At 41.3% G+C, this 18,313-nt stretch overlaps 1 protein-coding gene across 4 annotated transcripts in view; it reads right to left on the bottom strand.

Moving 5' to 3' along the window:
- The window catches only part of cmss1 (cms1 ribosomal small subunit homolog), a 36,007-nt gene extending 34,905 nt beyond the window's left edge, over positions 1–1,102 (bottom strand). For all 4 annotated transcript variants that reach the window (XM_080478642.1, XM_080478640.1, XM_080478641.1 and 1 more), the window contains exon 1: positions 984–1,102. In XM_080478642.1, coding sequence (XP_080334768.1) covers positions 984–1,032 — 49 coding nt within the window. In that variant the 5' untranslated portion in view covers positions 1,033–1,102. The remainder of the gene's footprint in view (positions 1–983) is intronic.
- Between the last annotated feature and the right edge of the window lie 17,211 nt (positions 1,103–18,313).

The raw sequence follows: 18,313 nt of genomic DNA, 5'->3' as shown, positions 1-18,313 counted from the left end.
ATACACAAAGGACAGCTTTGAAGACATGATGGTTCATTTCTATGGTCTTCCCTTTTCCCACCATCATGCTTGTTGCCTGTGTGAGCACTTGCCACAACCACAGAAGAGACTGTTTCTCACAGGTGAAGATTCTGCATTCCGATCTGAAATGCCATGACTGATCGTTTTTGCATTTCCTCCTGGAAATTAAAAGCAGTGCAAACATAATGCATTGATCACACTCCTCAAGTCCCAACATGTACACACACACACACACACACACACACACACACACACACACACACACACACACACACACACACACACACACACACACACACACACACACACACACACACACACACACACAAGTATGTGGTTGTTTGAGGCAGCACATTCACTAATGCATAAACACACAATAGGATGTACTCTTCTCAGCATTGTAACGTTTTGTCGTCCAACACGATCAGGTTGATCGCCTTTACACAACATGACTGCCCTCTATTGGTATGCACGGGGCATCAAGTCACGCATGAAGTAGCCGCAGGGAGACTCTCAGAGGTCCAGATTGATGGCAGCAGAAAGTTCTGAGTGAATGACAGCTCGATGTGGAGTGAAAGTAAAAGTCCAGAGCAGCAGAGAGGAGACCGGACCAACTTTCACAGTAAGAGCTTCACTTCTGTGACGACCCACGCGCGCGCACACACGTGTTTACACATGTTCAGCTAACAACAACAACCAATGCTGCCCTCAGCAAACAAACGCCCCCATTCCAACATGGAGAAAACTCAAGAAGCACCTTTGATTTGTGTTTCTTATCTGTCGTTCCGCGTTACAACACTGTGGCTGGAGTGGCCATCAACTTTGTTGCTGTGGCTAGCTAGCTAACGTTAGCTTCCAGTCAGCTGTGGTGAAGCCGACACTTCCTCCCGATTTTAAACAGGTCCGCACCAAACCTCCCGGACACTTCAGAAGATCGGACACACAGAGGCCGAGATAAATACCTGGCTTGCCCTCTTGTGTCCACCACTCGTCGCCCAGATCGTCTCCCATCCTGCTTGATTTGGAAAACCGGACAAATCCAAATATGCCGCTTAGACAGCGTGGTCGCGTTGCTTTCAGGAGCAACACGTTGACAACACACAGTGGACGGTTAAAAACGTCAACTTTCTGTCGTGTGAGCTAAACCAACAGACTTGATGACGATTTGTCGCAATGGAAACACAATGGAAACACATCTGTAGTAATGGGATGTATAGCTTTCTAAAAATCATTATTTCATTTCATGAATGTCATTTTTACCACACCTGTATCGGGACCCTGAATGTAACAGTGAGGATGATCGTCTTGTATTGAAGTTTATTAAGTTAAATCTGTTTTATGGGTTACAAAACTATGTCTTTCCAAGACCCCCAAATATTAGTTGCTCAATGTAAGTGTTTCACAACTGCATAAGTACTTTAGTTCCTATTTACTCTCTCTGTATGGTCTTTGTCAAGCTTTAGTCACTCATCCTAATACTATGTTGTTTACATCTTAATGTTTAACTTACGTTTTCCGGGGAATAAAGTAGCATTTGGCACGATCAGAATTTATATTGTAAAAGGCATTGGAATAAAACCCTAACGTAATATGTATTACCATGAATTGTGTTTTTCAAATATACATATTTAAATACATATTGCACATATTTCATATTTCCTCATTCTTTGTACATTTCCGATCTGTTCATTCGATCCCTTGATCCTTCTAATAATCTGGGGACCACAACAAAAGGCATCTATCTATGTGTTTTCATCAAATTCAACCAATGTGGGTCAAATTCAAAATAGTACACCTTGAATTTGTTTTTGTTTTTAATCATCACATCAAACGTGTTTACCAGGACTCGAACTTCCCTTTCCTCCTGTTCCCAATGCACGTTCCAAATGTTGACTTTATTTTGAGCACAATCTCCACTAATTCATTAATTATTTGATGTATTTGTTTTGGTTAAGCAGCATTTTATTCACTTTTGGATGTCCCATTGTTGTTTTCATTATTCATGCAAAGAGACTGCAGAGATATATGTTTGTATGTTTGTTTGTTTTTTTCTGTTTTACTGAACTATTTTGAATAAATAAATCACAACGCACAGTGGCTCTGTGTGGAAATTAAACCCGTTGCCTGCATAAATCCCGTCCCCATGGTGCATCAAACCCCCTTCTGATTTTACGATTCAAGTTTGATTTAAGTTTGTCAAAGTGCAAGGAGGCACTACCATAAATTTAATAGAGTCTGCCACACATGATCAGATTACAGAATGCAGGATGATATCTGGGACAATAAAAAAACCCAAGGTAAGACAGTCAGGTAACTCACAGCAGAAAAAAAAGCTCAGGCAGGAAAGTGACGCCAGTCTGCAGATCCCTGAGCTCGTGATGGACATTAAAACATTTAAAAGTGGCAGTGGAATTGTGAAAATTAGCAACTCTCTTGAATAAAAGTTTAATTGAAATGTAAGCGGAGGAGGATGTGAGTCATACACGACCCACGCAGCAAGGGGAAGGCAGGCAAAATGGACACTAATTGGTCTGACAATCTCAAAGCAGGCACATAGTTATTTCAAAAGAAAACAGATGGGCTCCATGTTTTCTGAGAGAACTGTGCTCATGTTTAGGACACGTTAGATGTGTAGCTGTGTACGGCGCACAATAGCCGCACCAAACATATACAGATGAAGAATAGCCTGTTGGCTAATTCTGGCATTTTTACAGGAATGTTTATTAATATGCACTGTCCCTGAAATAAATAAATAAATAAATATGTTGATAGAATGAGAGGTGAAGAAAGGGTACACCCTTGCCCGGTCGCCAGTCTATCTAAGAGAAACACAAAGAGAGAGAAATACACACACACACACACACACACACACACACACACACACACACACACACACACACACACACACACACACACACACACACACACACACACACACACACACACACACACACACACACACACTCAGACTCAGTATCTAGAAAACTGACACTTGCCCAGAGAGAACATTCAAACTGTTCACGTGAAAACGGAAAACTTGTTGCGTTGGGGTTTCAAGTGTCCGTTTACACGACAACGGTGCTCAGAGCCACTGAGAAAACGCAGCGGGTAAAACATAACTTTTCTGAAATGCTGCTACTGCGCAGCACCACGGCCGGAGTAAATAGATCTGCACATGATGGACACGAGCAACAATGGCGGCTTCTAGAGTGTCATGACTCCCACGGTCCATAGTCTACTGGGACTAATGAGTTTCATAGATGACGTTCACCCATAATAACAATCCAGTTTGATTCTCTGTCCATACTATTTGCCACTGTTAATGTTTGTAAGTTTTGCATGTGGTTTCATTACAAAAACAAACAACAGCACCGACTTGGGACCTAAAATAAAAACTACATTGTTTTCAGCATTTCTGCCTATTTCGTGTGAATGGACATCGTTTTAAAAAACATTGCTGGGTAAAGAAGAAAGCTTTCTGAAAAGAAAATCACATAAATGATGCATTTTCACTTGAAATGTTAAACGGGCCCTCAGCAAAATGCTCCTGTGTGTGTGTGTGTGTGTGTGTGTGTGTGTGTGTGTGTGTGTGTGTGTGTGTGTGTGTGTGTGTGTGTGTGTGTGTGTGTGTGTGTGTGTGTGTGTGTGTGTGTGTGTGTGTGTGTGTGTGTGTGTGTGTGTGTGTGTGTGTGTGTGTGTGTGTGTGTGATAAAAAGAACTAAACCTATGGAACATCTTTTTGAAAATATCTTCACTCACCTTCAGCGTCTGCTTACATCCACTCTCCCATCCATAGAGACCGGGTCCGACCGTATAGACGACGACCTGCTCATTCATTCACATTAAGTCAAACAGTCACAAGAGGTCAAGCTTTTCTTTCAGCACTGAGAACACTAAACTGGATAGTTTCCCTGGCGTTATGTATGTGCATCAGTTTTTCTTGGCATGAAAGAAACTTTCATTTATCTGATGTTTCATCTTGAAGGTCATTTTCAGACGGTTCTGTTTCTTCAGAGGCTGCATTTGATGTTGAAGGCAATTAGGAACTGTGCCATCAACTTGGACAGATACCATATTTTACCTTCCCCCAATGTCTGGGCCTATAATTTATTCAGTATTTTTCAATATTGTCATCTCAATGCTTGGATTCAGTCGATTTGATCTAAGTAGATTTGCACTATTGTTATGAGTTTTGCATGGAGAGTTGCCGTTCCCCCTCACTTGCTCAGACATCCATCCATCCATCCATCCATCCATCCATCCATATGTTTTTGTCATGCCTTTCTAAGAAAAACGAATACACCCGGAGAAAAAGCACAGTGGCTCCCAACTGCTTCCTGGACTCGAACGCGGCAGCGGCAGTGAGGTAACAGTACTGCACACTACACCACCGTGCGGCCCCACGTCGAGATCGTTATGCAACCAATGAATATTAATAATAATGAAGAATAAAGGAACATCACTTTGCTTTAGTTTAGCTTTGTTCTCGCTGACATTTAATTATGTGGCAAAAAATACTCCAAAAGTTTTATATGAGTCTTAAAATGATGTGTTGACCTTTTCACGGGCAATAACAATAGAACTCCATTATTACTCATCAGGTGACGCGTCCGTATAGGATTCGCTATACACTGTTTCTACACTGTGTGCATTACAAAACCCATCTTTACATCCCCTGTCATTATGAGAGAGAGAGAGAGAGAGAGAGAGAGAGAGAGAGAGAGAGAGAGAGAGAGAGAGAGAGAGAGATGGTTGGCATGGTGCCCTCTTTCCTGCAGCTGTAGCCGAGAGGAGAGGAGGGACGAGTCCTCCTGGAGTAATTGTATGCTTTTTTGTTTTTCTGTCGGAACAACACATTTCTGGCCAGTCGAGGCTGCGAGATGTTTGATTAAAGCTTTGCCACAGAAAAAAGAACAAACTGATTACCGCGGAAATTATAAAGAGTTCACGATGGTTATGCCTTTGCAACCCACAGAAAATGGAGAAAGAAAAACAAATGAAGAAGGAGAAAAGGAAGGATGCAGTCAACACATTTCTGCTCAGGTCTGCCAACTTCCAGGAAGGACAATGGACTCTAAATGGCAGCTTTGTATGTAATTAAGAACCGTGCCTGTAAAACACAGCTCTTTTCTCCATTTGTCATTTTCTCTGTTCATTGTTTGACTGCATTTTTCTCCAGGAACAATGTTCTGTAGAAAGCACAATCATGTTTTTTGTTTTTTTTTTCATAGAAAATGGGAAAATGTGTTTTTTTTTTTTTTTTCATGTTAATTAGCTAACCTGTGAAAAGGCGCACTGCTTTTTGAAAACCCACTCAGAATTAAAACATCTCACTAATAATTTCAACAAAGCATTTCAAAGAGGGGGGGGGTTCAAAGTTGAGGCAGTAATTGGAAAATATTATGTATCAAGAATGGACAATGTGTAGCCCAAATTACTTTGAATATGTTTTACAGGAATTTTCATTCCACTCGTGAGTATTTACACACATTCAGACATGTTTTCTTACCAAAAGTTATGATTATCAATTCCACTGACATTATCTGTTATGTGGTGAAGGACTGCAAGAAAAGGAAATCATGAGGCTCTAATGAATAAAACAAACTTAATAAATAGGATCGACCGACCGAACGACCTACTAGTTTGCATCTGAAAAAATTAATAATGCAGGATTAAAACTGCAGCTGTACAATACATTAAAAAAAAAAAAAAAAACATGGAAATGCAAATAAATCGCAATACAAAGAATTTAGATATGAATGTTGTCAGCATAAGAATAAAATAGACGAATTGTCCTTCGACATAATTGATCTGAAGGGCAACAAAAAAAGAAAAGAGGATTTTTCCCAAATGGAGCCCTGAGTAACCCCACAGGAGAGAAACGAGGTCGCCGATCATTACAGAAAATTACTATTGAATATACATACATACATACAATCTGTAACTAATTACAGCCAAATCTTTCAATACAGAAATCTTTTTAGCTCCCGTTACGTTAGTGAATCCGACTTTTTTAAAAGCAGCCGTGGCTCATTTGGTGGAGTTGGTGGTTTTACCATCTCGCCCCGTCGTTAAGTTTCTCCCTCTCTAAGTTGAACTGTCCTTCGGTGAAACGCTGAATTCCAAGTTGCTCCCAAAGGTCGAGCACCTTGCATGGCAGCCATCGCCACTGGTGTGTTAACAGTGAATGTAACCGCAGTGTGAACCATTGTGAGACTGATGAAGTGGTGAAAATGTGCTTTGTAAGTGAAATCCATTTGACCTTTATGTGTCTGGTTTTTTTTTTTTTTTTTTTTTTTTTTTTTAATTTGGCAGGATATTAGAATTGTATGCTTGAATCTAGAACAAAACCACAGAAAAGTGTTACTACCAACAGAAAACCAACATCACAGACCAATAAAAACAGCATTTAAATGTTTACATGGAGGTATAGTCCTTTATATAAATACATATTTTCATCGTACGTCAGCATTTTTTTCTGCTTTGTTCCCAGACACGTTAAATGGGAGTGATTAAGAAAGTGATTTTACCTGACCTTCACTTTTAGCATCTATCAGTGCTGAAGGAACAACAAAGAAGAAGTGAGCACAACTGTTGAACTATTCTCACTCATAAATTCTTCTGTGTCGTCTGCCATTTTAACCTCACTGATACAGGGACAATAGTTTTGCATTCGACCATGTGCTTGCCACCGTGTTGGTTTCAGTGATCTTCAAAGACAATGGGTTCTTCTGAATCGTCCCTCCTTTCTCCTTTCCTATCCACTAGTCCTTAACCCCCTGGATGACGTCACGGGGTTAAGGAAAGGTGATAGGAGGCTTCCTAAAGGAGTTAGTGAAAGGCGATCACATTAGTGTGGCAGTCGGACAGCACGTTCACTTAGTGACGTCATAATAATGCGACGGCGGCGCAAGTTAGTGATGTCCGCCGTGGTGGGGAAAGAACTACAAGTTTCTGAAAATGGACTACAAAAAGCGCATTTGGGTTTTATATGATTTAAAGTTGTTCAGGGCAGATTATTGCTTTGGTAACTTCCATGATCTGCTCCTTTTTTCCGACATCGTGAGTTTCCCTGAACGCTCGGATGAGCGGGTCCCTTTAAATGTTGTCGCCGCAAGGAATTGTGGGGCAGCATGAGCTCGCCTCCTTTGATAAAGGAGGCATCAGTGGTTCCTAAGTTAAAGGAGGTTCTAAAGGAAGCAACGAGCCTCCTTTCCTTTGCTTATTGAGAATATGGACAGTCCTTATCATGGCCGCCACACAAAACACTTCCGGGGTTCAGGAGAAGTTGATAGAAAAGGAGATAGGAGGGATTTTTCGGACGAACTCCTGGTCTCCTTTGGTAGAGGAAGCATCAGTGTTTTCTAGGCTAAAGGAGGTCATAAATGAAGCATTGAGCCTCCTTTCCTTAACTTTAAACACTTCCGGGGGTTGAAGGAAAAGTGGATAGGAAAGGAGATAGGAGGGACTATTAGGACACACCCGTTGTGATTGATTCGCTCTCTTCCTACACCTTACGTGTTGGGGGTGGCACCGGCCGGTGACCTGTGCAAGCTGCCATGTGGTGAGAATGTCTCTGTTAATAAATACTCGTGTGAACTCTTACCTATCTCAGGTCTGTTGTCCTGAGCCAGCCACAGTTCTGGAACATGCAGGACACGGAGAAAACATCTTGGACAACCATTCCAGTTGAACCAAAGCAGACTGAGCTGCAGTTGAGATCTTCTATCTTTAGCACACGGTCTTATTATTTCCAATATCAGAAGCAGCGAGTGAAGTTTCTTTCAACGGGCTGCTTTGTCAGCCGCCTTCTGCCTCTTCTTCAAATAGGCTTGGTGAAATGATTGTTTCTCATAAAGGTGATTAGCCTCATAGCTGCATGGGTTGTGGATATTTGTGTCTGTATCCATCAGTCACACCGCCCACCTCTTCCCCCCCGAGGAGCCGCCGCAGTCATGGAGCTCATCAGCAGTGTGAAAGTCTCCGGCCATGAAGCGTCAGTGTCGGTCTCCTTTGTGCTGGTTTCAGGATCTTCTGCAGCAGTTATGCAGCAGGTGTACTGAATCAATAAGTTCACCTATTGCGTAGAGTTTCTGTTGATTGTTAATTGTGTGTTTATCTCATTTAAAGCGCTCGGTTTTAAGTGTTTCTTGAAAAGATTTTGTTTATTAGGTAAGAATACATTTGCGATACTTTTATTTTTTCTAACCATGTGACTTTATATGGTCAATCCAGAAAAACACACCGATATGTCATTTCTAGGTAATGCGAATCTACAATTAAAAATCTACAATATACAATAAAATGTTAAACGGACCAAAGTGAGTAAATATTTCATTGTTTAAAAAATGTCTGAATGAGATCAAATTCATGCTGGTTGTCTTCAAAACGCTTTCACAGCCATGTTTTCTCATCTGAATCGCCACTCTTCTTCAATTGTTGGAAAATAAATTCAGAAAAACAGTACGTATTTTACTATCCCTCTGTAGAGCCTCACCCTATCATTTGAATCTGATGTGATGTGTTTCCACAGTTTGGATCTGCTTTTACACTTAAGATCACATTTATCTGCTTTCTTCTTTTATTTTTTTTTGTCTCTCATTTGGTATCGCTGCCTTCATGGTGTCCCTCTGTGCCGATTGCAGTCTTTTACACACGTTTCCACCTATGTGTAATTTCACTCTCTCCTTGAATATATAATTGACATCTTAGAAATAGGTTTAAGTGGGTATTTATCATTATTATCATTGTTTCAAGAAACAGCGGCACAGTGTTTAGCAGCTCCCAGCTGGCGGCGGAGAGCAAACAATATAAACACACAATATGAAATGTTTCTATAAATAAACAAAAGAAACCAGAATATACTGGAGGCCACTGTACCTCAAGGCTTAGACTGAAGATTTCATGTAAGATCTTTGACCTTGTGACGTGTTTTTAAACTATGTTTAGCCAGTTTCTTGCTTCATTGTTTATTACCTCAATGCTTAATCCTGATGTGTGTTGAACTATTCCCATTTGACATGTTTGGATTTCGAAATGAATGTGGCGTTTTGTTTTGTAGTGTTGTCTCCAACCACAGCGTAACACACACACACAATCAGAATAACATATCAAACATACAAAACCATAGAAATAGAGATTTAAAACAAAGCTTCTCTGCTAATGAGTTGCACAACAGGAGAGGCTGAACCAAAATGCTCAGTCACCCGCATTAGTGGCGAGTTGGGATTTGGGCACAACTTAAAATAAATTTCTCAAGGATTTGTAGCAGCAAACTCAAGCTCAAAGAAATAAAAAAATAAAAGAATTCAAAAGCTTGCAGGAACCTGGACGCTTCAGGATTTAAAAACCAGAAATAAAATGTTAAAATGCAGGGATGTACCATTGCCACTTTATTTAAGACCAAGTACTGATACAGATACTTAGGTAATGCCATAATGTCTAATTCATACTCCATATGCAAAGGCCAAGCGCCGCTGCGAACCACCTCCACACAGCCTCTGCGTCGATGCTACACACATCTGGAACAGCCTTGAAGGCGCCAGTGTTTCACTGCGTCGGCAGGCCACATGGGGCAGTGCGTCGTATGCGAACTGCGTACTGACTGGTGATGAAGTTGCTGGTGCTGTACAAACTATCCTTGATATGTTAACAGAGCATCATTTACATCCTGCCCTACTGTTTTCATTCCCAATTAATATTAAAGAGTCTCCAAACCTTGTCTGCGATCTCACCTGCTCGCGAAGTTGCTGATGGATGAAGTCACGTGAGACTCGCTGGGTTGTACCAGAGATCTGTTACTTACATATCCAGTACCAGACCTGACACTGGTATCAGTGCATCCCTATTAAAATCAATTCTAATACTCATCAGTGGAGTGGAGCAGGTACAGGGATGATGTGGAGCCTTTCTGTGGAGTTTGCATGTTCTCTCTCAGGCTCTTGTGAATGTGTATGTGTACAATCGTGACCCTAAGTCGAATGAGACGGTAAAGTAGATGGATGAAGCATGAGGTACCTGTTCCAAATCAGACGGTCTAAGAAATGATCTGATCCTCGTGGCTCAGTTGTAAGCAGGACTCCAGAACCTTACTGACCTCAAGCTCATGATGAAACTCATGATTTCAAACACACACACACGCACACACACACACACGCACACACACACACACAAAAGAGAAATGATTATGCAAAAAGATCCCCAAAAGAAGAAAAAAAAGTTGTAAAGGTTGTCAGAATACCAAAAGAAGACTCACATTACTGTAATTAAAAGCGGGCAGCTGTCTCTTCGTTCCTCGGTGATTGCACGCTGTGGAGCATCGGTGTTAATGTGTTTATTTTGTTGTAAGCAGCTGTTCCTCCACTTTCTTGTTTTAAAGATCACAATGTGTATTCTTTTTTTGGGTTGCATTCTCCTTATTTACTTTTCTTTTTTCTCCTGCTGAACACGGAGGAAGTGAGGAAGGACACAGACTAATTATGTCTTTGAAAAGTTCTGTGCTGATTACAAAACATCCACAGAGGCATCGGCGTCCTACCTGCTCTCAGTGTAATATGTTTCCAGAGATAAAAATGGATCCTCTCTTCTTTATTAAAAAATGCTCTGTGACTCTCTTTACTTTTTCTCTTTTTCTTTTGCCTCATACAAAACAATCAATTCGGTTTCAGGTTGCATTTGCCCGGTAAGAACAAAAACTACGAATATTTATGCTTTGGTGTGACAATGCTTCTTTGCAATACGTCTGACATCTTTGGAAAACTTGATTATTTACCTTTTCAAAAGATAAACATTTGTGGGATTAATTGTATTGAGCTACTTTTAACTCCAGGTGAGGAGAGATTCTGTAGGTGTCTGATTTTCATGCCTCAATGCAGAGATATCAGTCGTTGGTGGATTCAAATCGGAGTCAATCCTTTCCGTGTGTTTTAATCTCTAGATACATCGTTTTCCGTCCACAGTGAAAAGAAGCACGCATGTGAGATTAATTGGTGACCCTTGAGGGATGCACTAGTGTATGCTGCTCATCGTGAGCTGGGATTGGCTCCAGCACCCTGCATGCCTGAGCTGGATAAAACATTATAGAAGATCAGTCGATTGATTGTTTGAAGTTTTTTTTCACCTGTTGTAACTTATAACTTTGTACAAATAAAAAAAAAAAAAAAAATTTTCAAAAGAAAAGCGTTCCCAACGTGAACAAAACTAAACTCATGAGTCAAATGAATGTGAACTAAAATACAATAACTGTCATGTTGGTATGCCACCGGTAGAACAGGGGGGTCAGCAAGGCAGGCAGTGGCTTGACAGCAAGTTCTGCCACAAGTATAAACAGCCAGTGACCTTGAGCTTTCGAAAACTTCACCACACGTAACCCATGCAGCTCTTCAAGTTGCAGTTGTATTCATGAGCATCTGGCAGAGCCTGACCTGCATGGAGATGTGCCGCAGCCTAAGCTCATGACACGTATTCATTTGTTTCTTTTATTGTTATGTTTTCTGGTATTCAAGCAAGACTTCTGTATCTGAGTGTTATAAAGTAAGAAAAAAAAAGAAAAAAGATATGCACGATATCTGCTGATTCAAAAAGGTAAACGACTCATGTTTCGTCTTTGTGAACCAAATGCAAAAAGTCTTTCCCTTTGATCTCAATATGAAACCTCTCGAAATGCCAGAAGTGGCCTGCCAGTGCTTGTTTCATGTGTCCATGTGTCTCTGGCCACCGATGGGATTAACAAGTGAATAACCTCCTGTAGATGCATCAAGGGGTGAGATCGGGGAGGATGTCAGAGCAGGCGTCGTTATTGTGGAGGTCTCAGTTACCGTCACCCTGGCCAACTGTCTGGCCACATGGCTCAGGCTGCATCTGGCGGAAGTGTTGAGGCCGAGCACTCTGTGACATGCTCGGGCAACGACAACAACATCTTGGAGGTCACGGCGTGTCACATTGTCCGATTGAATTTTCAGATTACACACTGGCATTTCACAACACTGCAGGCTTAGTGTTGATGTTTTTGAGTGAGACCTTTACAATCGTTGAGACATGTGAAGCCACCTCTGGTGGAATTGATAAACATTGAAGACATATATGTCCAAACCTCGGGCCCTATAAAAAGAGATTTTTTTTTTTCCTTTTTTTCTGAAGTTGTTTGAAATGCAATGGGGATTCAAACTCTGATGTTCCTTTATGGGTTTATTGACTCAAAAATATGGTTGATGACATCTTAACAGTCTTGAGCTTTGCTCTCTGTTCATCATCAGCTTTTGTTGTTCCTTTCATTTTGTTTTTCATTCTTCATTTTCCAGGGGGGGGAAAAAAAGACATTTGCATTTGGATGATTGTTTTTGTTTTAATAAAATTTTTTGGAGGCAAAAACATTCTTTATTAGGTGCCATGTTTTTGAGGCAAATGCATTTGTGTGATGAGCAGTGTTCTCAACTCCTGACAAACTACTATTCTGCTTTTGACTCTTGTTTTGAGTTATTTACTAGATGGCATGATTGAAATGTGAAGAAGAAGAATATATTCTTAACTTTATCTACCAGACATGAGCACACATAAGCTTCAGGATTTATTCAGATGAATTTATTTCTAAGTTTAGAACACTCAAGAATGGAAAGAGGCAGAGACTTACTCCTCTTCCATCCTCCTTGCTTCTCTTCTACTGTCTCTCTTCCATCTCTTTCTTATGTCTCCTTGGCAGCCTCTTCCTGAGCGGCTTTCCTCCCGGCTTTCTTCACCCTGGACGTGGGGCTTTGAGTGCATTCAGCTGGACGTCTCTGTCCACGAGGACCTTGGTGTCGAGCTTGAACCTCTCCTCAGCTCTCGGACTTGTTGAAGCAGCTCCTCTCTCTGCTTGAAGCTCTCCACCTTCAGCCTCACCTCCTCCTCCAGATGGGGGGGAGGAGGCGTTTGCTCGTCCACTCGGCATCTTTCTGAGAAACGCGGGAATAGAAATTGTGAAAAGGGTCATCGAGTTAGTTTTAAAACAACCAACTTTCACCTGCAACTACTCATTCCAAAGCGGTACATATCCAGACAAAATGAAAATCGCTAAAGTTGTGCAAAGTGTTGGAAATCAAATAAAACAAATGAATGAAACTGTTTCTCTCACTTGATGACCCAGATTATCCAGGTTGGTCTGACCTGTAAGAGGAAATCATCACAAAAAAGTCACAGTTAAAGAAAAGAAGGCCGACTTCCTGTTGGTCTGCCGGTGTGGCTGCACTGACTGAGCTGAAAACATTCTGTGACTGTAGGTGAACCGTGCTGCCCGTAGACGTTCCAAAGGTGTAAATATTTTAGGCGGCACTGTGGAGCAACTTTTACACACTCATGCATAATTCCCATGAAATATCACATTTTTGCACCACTTCTGATGTGTGTGTGTGTGTGTGTGTGTGTGTGTTCATGCAAGCGGGTTTAGGCCTTCAAAAATGCAGCAGGTCCACATGGAAAAGAAAAAGAAGAAAGTATCACGCTAATTCCTTACATTCCAAGTATGTTTTACTAGATATGCTGACTGATTTATCCCGACTAAGATAGTGACTTTTGTTATACAACAGCCAGGTCTGATTTTGATGGCTTATTAAGGTCAAAGTGATTTAAAAATTCATGTCTCTCACAGAGCAGATCAGCACTGGAATTTTAACCAGACTTTTACCACTACAGGCAGCAAGATTAACCAAATCAAACAGGTTATACAGCCTGTGGCAGTGAAAGGCCCTCTAACAAATCTAATCAATTAGCACATTTTCTTATTGTAATACAGAAAAAAAAAAAAAAGGGTTTTATGGCCCAGAGAGGTGTATAAAATCTGAAAAAGCTTTTAGTGTAAATGCCACTTGAGCAGATGTTGGTTGAGGCTGCAGACAGTTTGAAAGTAAAAAAAAATAATTAAAAAAAATAGAAAGAAAACTGGTGGTGTGGATTTTCCAAAAATTGGGATTATAGCCTGTCAAGACTCCTCGGCCCACCGTCTGTGTTTGCTCGAGGCAACATTAGCCTCTATTCGTACAACCAAGCTGTTGTAGTGTCTGTGAGGCTTATCGTTCACAATTATAGTTTAAACAATTGTCTCAAAACATTCTTTGGTGGAGAAAGGCTCGTTGTCTCAGTTTTTGTACATTTTGTTTCTTGTGTTATTTTGAGATTCTGATTGATTTCAGGTTTCTTGACTTCCCCTCACTGTGTCTGATTTCTGCTGCCTGCCCTGATGTGTTTCGCCTGAGTGTCCGATTGTCTTCAGCTGGTTTCTGTGGTATAATGTTTGTTCTTCAGTGTGCTCTGGTTGTTGGCAGCTCCCCACCGTCTCGGTCTGTGCTCTGTATGTTTGGACTTTTCAGCCTCTCGTGGTATTCTCTTGTGATGTTGAGGTCTTTGCGATTTTTGGTTTTTGGTTTGCTTCTATAAAATAGGCTTCTGCTCCTCCAACGGGCAATGCCTGACGTCCTGAGTCCTCCTTCCAGTGTACCTTACCAATATATATGTTTTCTTGCTGTCTTAAAGCCTGCTGCTCATCTTTTCTTTTCAAACTAAAATATTTTAATCATTAATCATGAGCTGGTTGAATGCAAAACTGCCTTTGTCCATACCTATTATACTCTCGGTTTATATTGCAGCATGTTTAGAAAGGATTTTTGCAAATTAGGAAAATGCAATAAAGGTGTCTGCAGTGGAAGCGCATCTTGTTTATCTTACATAGCACAATAACACACGACCATGACAACAGTTGTATTCATTTGACAGTGGGCTTCTGCTTTATTACCCCCGACAAGGAGGTTATAAAATCTCCCGCGTTTGTCTGTCTGTCTGTCTGTCTGTCTGTTAACAAGATATCTCAAAAACTAATGAGCTGATCTTCATGAAAAGTGGTACACAGGTGCATTTTGATCAAAAGAAAAACCCATACAATTTTGGTGGTGATCCGGATCAAACATTACTGTCCCACATTTTAATTTTGCTACATATTGTTTCCTGCTTAGACTGCAAGTGCGTTGTGGGAAGTGGAGTCGTAGCATGTTTTGGTTTTGGTTTTGGGAAGTGGAGTTTGCCACAAGTGAGTGAAACTCCATAACAAGCCCGGCTTCTCAACTACAGTTCGGATGATGACGTGAAAGAAGGTAACAGTATTGTCTTATCTTGTGTTCTTTCAAATTATGAAATAAAAAAACTGGGATCACCAAACTAAATAACTGAATAAAGGCAGTTGATCTGGATGTGGATTATGTGTCATTTCCCTGTGTCCAGGTCGACCCTTGGCGGAGGTCAGAAAGCTGTGATTGCTCTTGTTTAGGAATGCGGTGCAGCTCCATGTGCAGCTGACTGTTGCTCACAATATAAGTTAGTGGGGTGAAAAGGTCACCTCTCATATCCTGCAGATCCCAATGTATTAAGGTTAACAGTCAACATCAGACCAATCAGCAGTCAGAGCAGAGACCGGTGTAGATAAGGAGATGACTGAGAAAGGTAGTTTGCATGTAATTACTCCGCCTGCTTTGGTTTTACTCCATCGACTTTGGTGCCATTCACCATTTCAACGTCTTTTGATTTTGTTTAACTGTAAAGTGGCTGTACAGAAAACAATGTTTTTTTGTTTTTTTTGTGGAGACAGAAAGCCCCAGGAGGAATTTCAACCACTTAATACCCATTGTTGCAAATTTGTTATCACTTCTGGCCGTAATGCAGTGGAGGTGGTGTACTTATACATAATGCATGATTATGCTCACTTTAGCAGTTCCTGATTTGCATCTCATCTAAATTTATATACACCTAATGTTCGCGACGTATGAGTTATCTTCAAATGTACAATCTGGACTTAATTTAGGATCTACTCGAAAAGGAAAAATATTTTTTTTACTTTTACATGGTTGTAAGCAAATTCAATTAGGGTTTAGTTGAGATTAGATGAAGGTTGGGGTTAATGTAAAGGCCTGTGACAGGGTGTCGTGTCTGGTTAAACTACTGGAGGTGCGTAGCCGACATCTTCATGCTGTACATATGTCAAATATTCCAGTCGGTTCAAACTCATATGCTACATGCAACTAAACATGCAACTAGAAACATTCAAGAGAGCTTCAAAAAAAGAGAAAAGCATTGAAATTAAACCTTACTAAGACGTCATACATTTGATAAATATGATATTTTAAGATGTAAACACAAAGAAATGATGTAACTGCCACGGGTTAAAGGATGGACGAACAGATAAAGATAAAAGCAAGGATCTATGTTTGATTTCACAGGGTTACAGCAAAGCAAGACTGGCTGAGGCTCTGCAGAGAATGAATGTAAGCCAATATGATGTCCCTTGAAGGTATGAAAACACAACATGTCATTGTCAGTCCCTCTGTAATGGACTGGCACCCTGCCCAGAATGCACCTGGGCCTTCGCCTGGTGTTGGCTGGGACGGGCTGCAGCCTCCCATAGTGCCGGTCCACATACAGCAGGTATGGAAAATGGATGGATGCAGGGCCTCAATATGACTGATGGCACAATGTCAAATTGCATATTTGGCCGTTTGTTCTTCTTCCAGACAACGTAAGAAGGAATATGTAAATGTGCAGTACAGCCGTTATCAGAATTAGCCTTTGTTCACATGAAATCACACATTTGCAGTCTCATTCAGTCCATTTCATCTTTCATTTTTTCCCCAGCAGATGGAACAAAATATGTGAGCCCCTCGAGAGGACGGCCACAGCTTGTTGATGCTACAGACATCGGTGCGAGAAGACTGACAGGACATGTTGTTCCCTCCCTAATTATGGTAAGTGATGAGAATGATTTCTGTTCGCTGCAGAAGTGACGGCGGTGAAGGGCTGAGGGCCAGCTATGCAGCTGGGAGATTAGTGACGCGTACATATTTTTGCGTCAACACGTACATCACCGAAGGGACACCGAGGAGCACAACAAGGTGAGAGGGGACTTCTGGGTAAATGCTCCTGTCAGACAGGACCTTGCTACCTGTGTGGTGCATCGTGACCCGGCAGAGGAAGGCCGAGACACTTGGAAAATGAACAAACACCTGTGTTCTTAACTAAATGAGATTGGGCGTCTCAGATGTAGACTGCTAATGAATCGGCTGCCACTTGTGTAATTGCAGAAACAAAGGTTGACCCAATGTTAATTTGAAGCTTCACCCCCCCCCCTCCCCCCACCCCCCCAACATATGAAATAAGTGCTCTTATTCTCAAGTTTAAAAACAGGCAGAGCGTTACCCTTTCTAATGGCATTTGAGGGCTACTTCTCCAGAAGTATCGCGCTTTCACCAAACTTTATGCTCCACTCGCATGCTGAGCTCTCAAAACAAAGCATTCAACAACTCAGTAATCTTCATGATTAATGAATTATCTGGAGAAATTACTCAAGCATCCCCTCTCAAACAAGTTCACATCCAGGGTTTAGTTATGTTCTGTTTATTTTGTGAGTGTTTACTCACTATAATCTCAGTTAAGCCTCAAATTAATTGGGTTTTGATCACAATTCAGTATTACCTTTGAGACGTAGGTGTTCTTTTGTATTCTTTGCCTGTCATAAGGACTGTGTTGGAGTGGCGTAATTTAGCCATACTTGAACAAACAATGCAGCATGGTGGAGCAGTGGTTTGTGCTCCTGCTTCACAGAGAGAAGGGTGGGCTTCCTCCCACAGTACAAAACAATGCGTATGAGGTTAATTGGTGACCCTAAATTACCCCTCGGTGTGAATGTGTGTGTGTGTGTATCCTGTGATAGACTGGTGACCTGTCCAGGGTGACTCCTGCCCTCGCCCATAGTGAGCTGGGATTGGCTTCAGCGACCCTGAACGGGGATAAGCAGTAAAGAAGATGGAGGGATGGATGAACAAACAGTCCAATCTGCTCCACATTCAGCATTAGTCTTGAGAATAGAGTCACTTAAAGTTCTCCAGAAGCAAATCAACACAAGAAGAGAGTTTGAGGCTCATTGTCAGACTCTCAGTAGTCATCAACAGCAGTTGCCCAGGAAATCACGGGCAATGTTATTGGATTAAAGTTTGGCCATGAAAAGACCAAATACTTCAAATGGCTGCCTATTGATTGTTACTCAACAATGAAGAGTTGACATTTACACAAATCGGAGAGTCTCCATTGTTACAGAAAGCCGGATCGATGTTCTCTTTTGGGAAACAATTCACCCATGAAATGTAAGAAAAATGGGACACTCTGCATTAGCGGTTGCTGTTTTCAACGGAAATGAATAAAAGGAAAAGTGGTCGGTCAGATATGCGGTTGTTTCCTACGCTGCTGTTTGTGGTTCAGGTGAGATCTTTGCATGGCAATGTAG

Source organism: Lipophrys pholis (assembly GCF_963383615.2).
Source record: "Lipophrys pholis genome assembly, chromosome: 13".
Classification (NCBI taxonomy): Eukaryota; Metazoa; Chordata; class Actinopteri; order Blenniiformes; family Blenniidae; genus Lipophrys; species Lipophrys pholis.
Note: the sequence above shows the minus strand (reverse complement) of the source record. Positions and strands in the feature narration are given on the sequence as shown.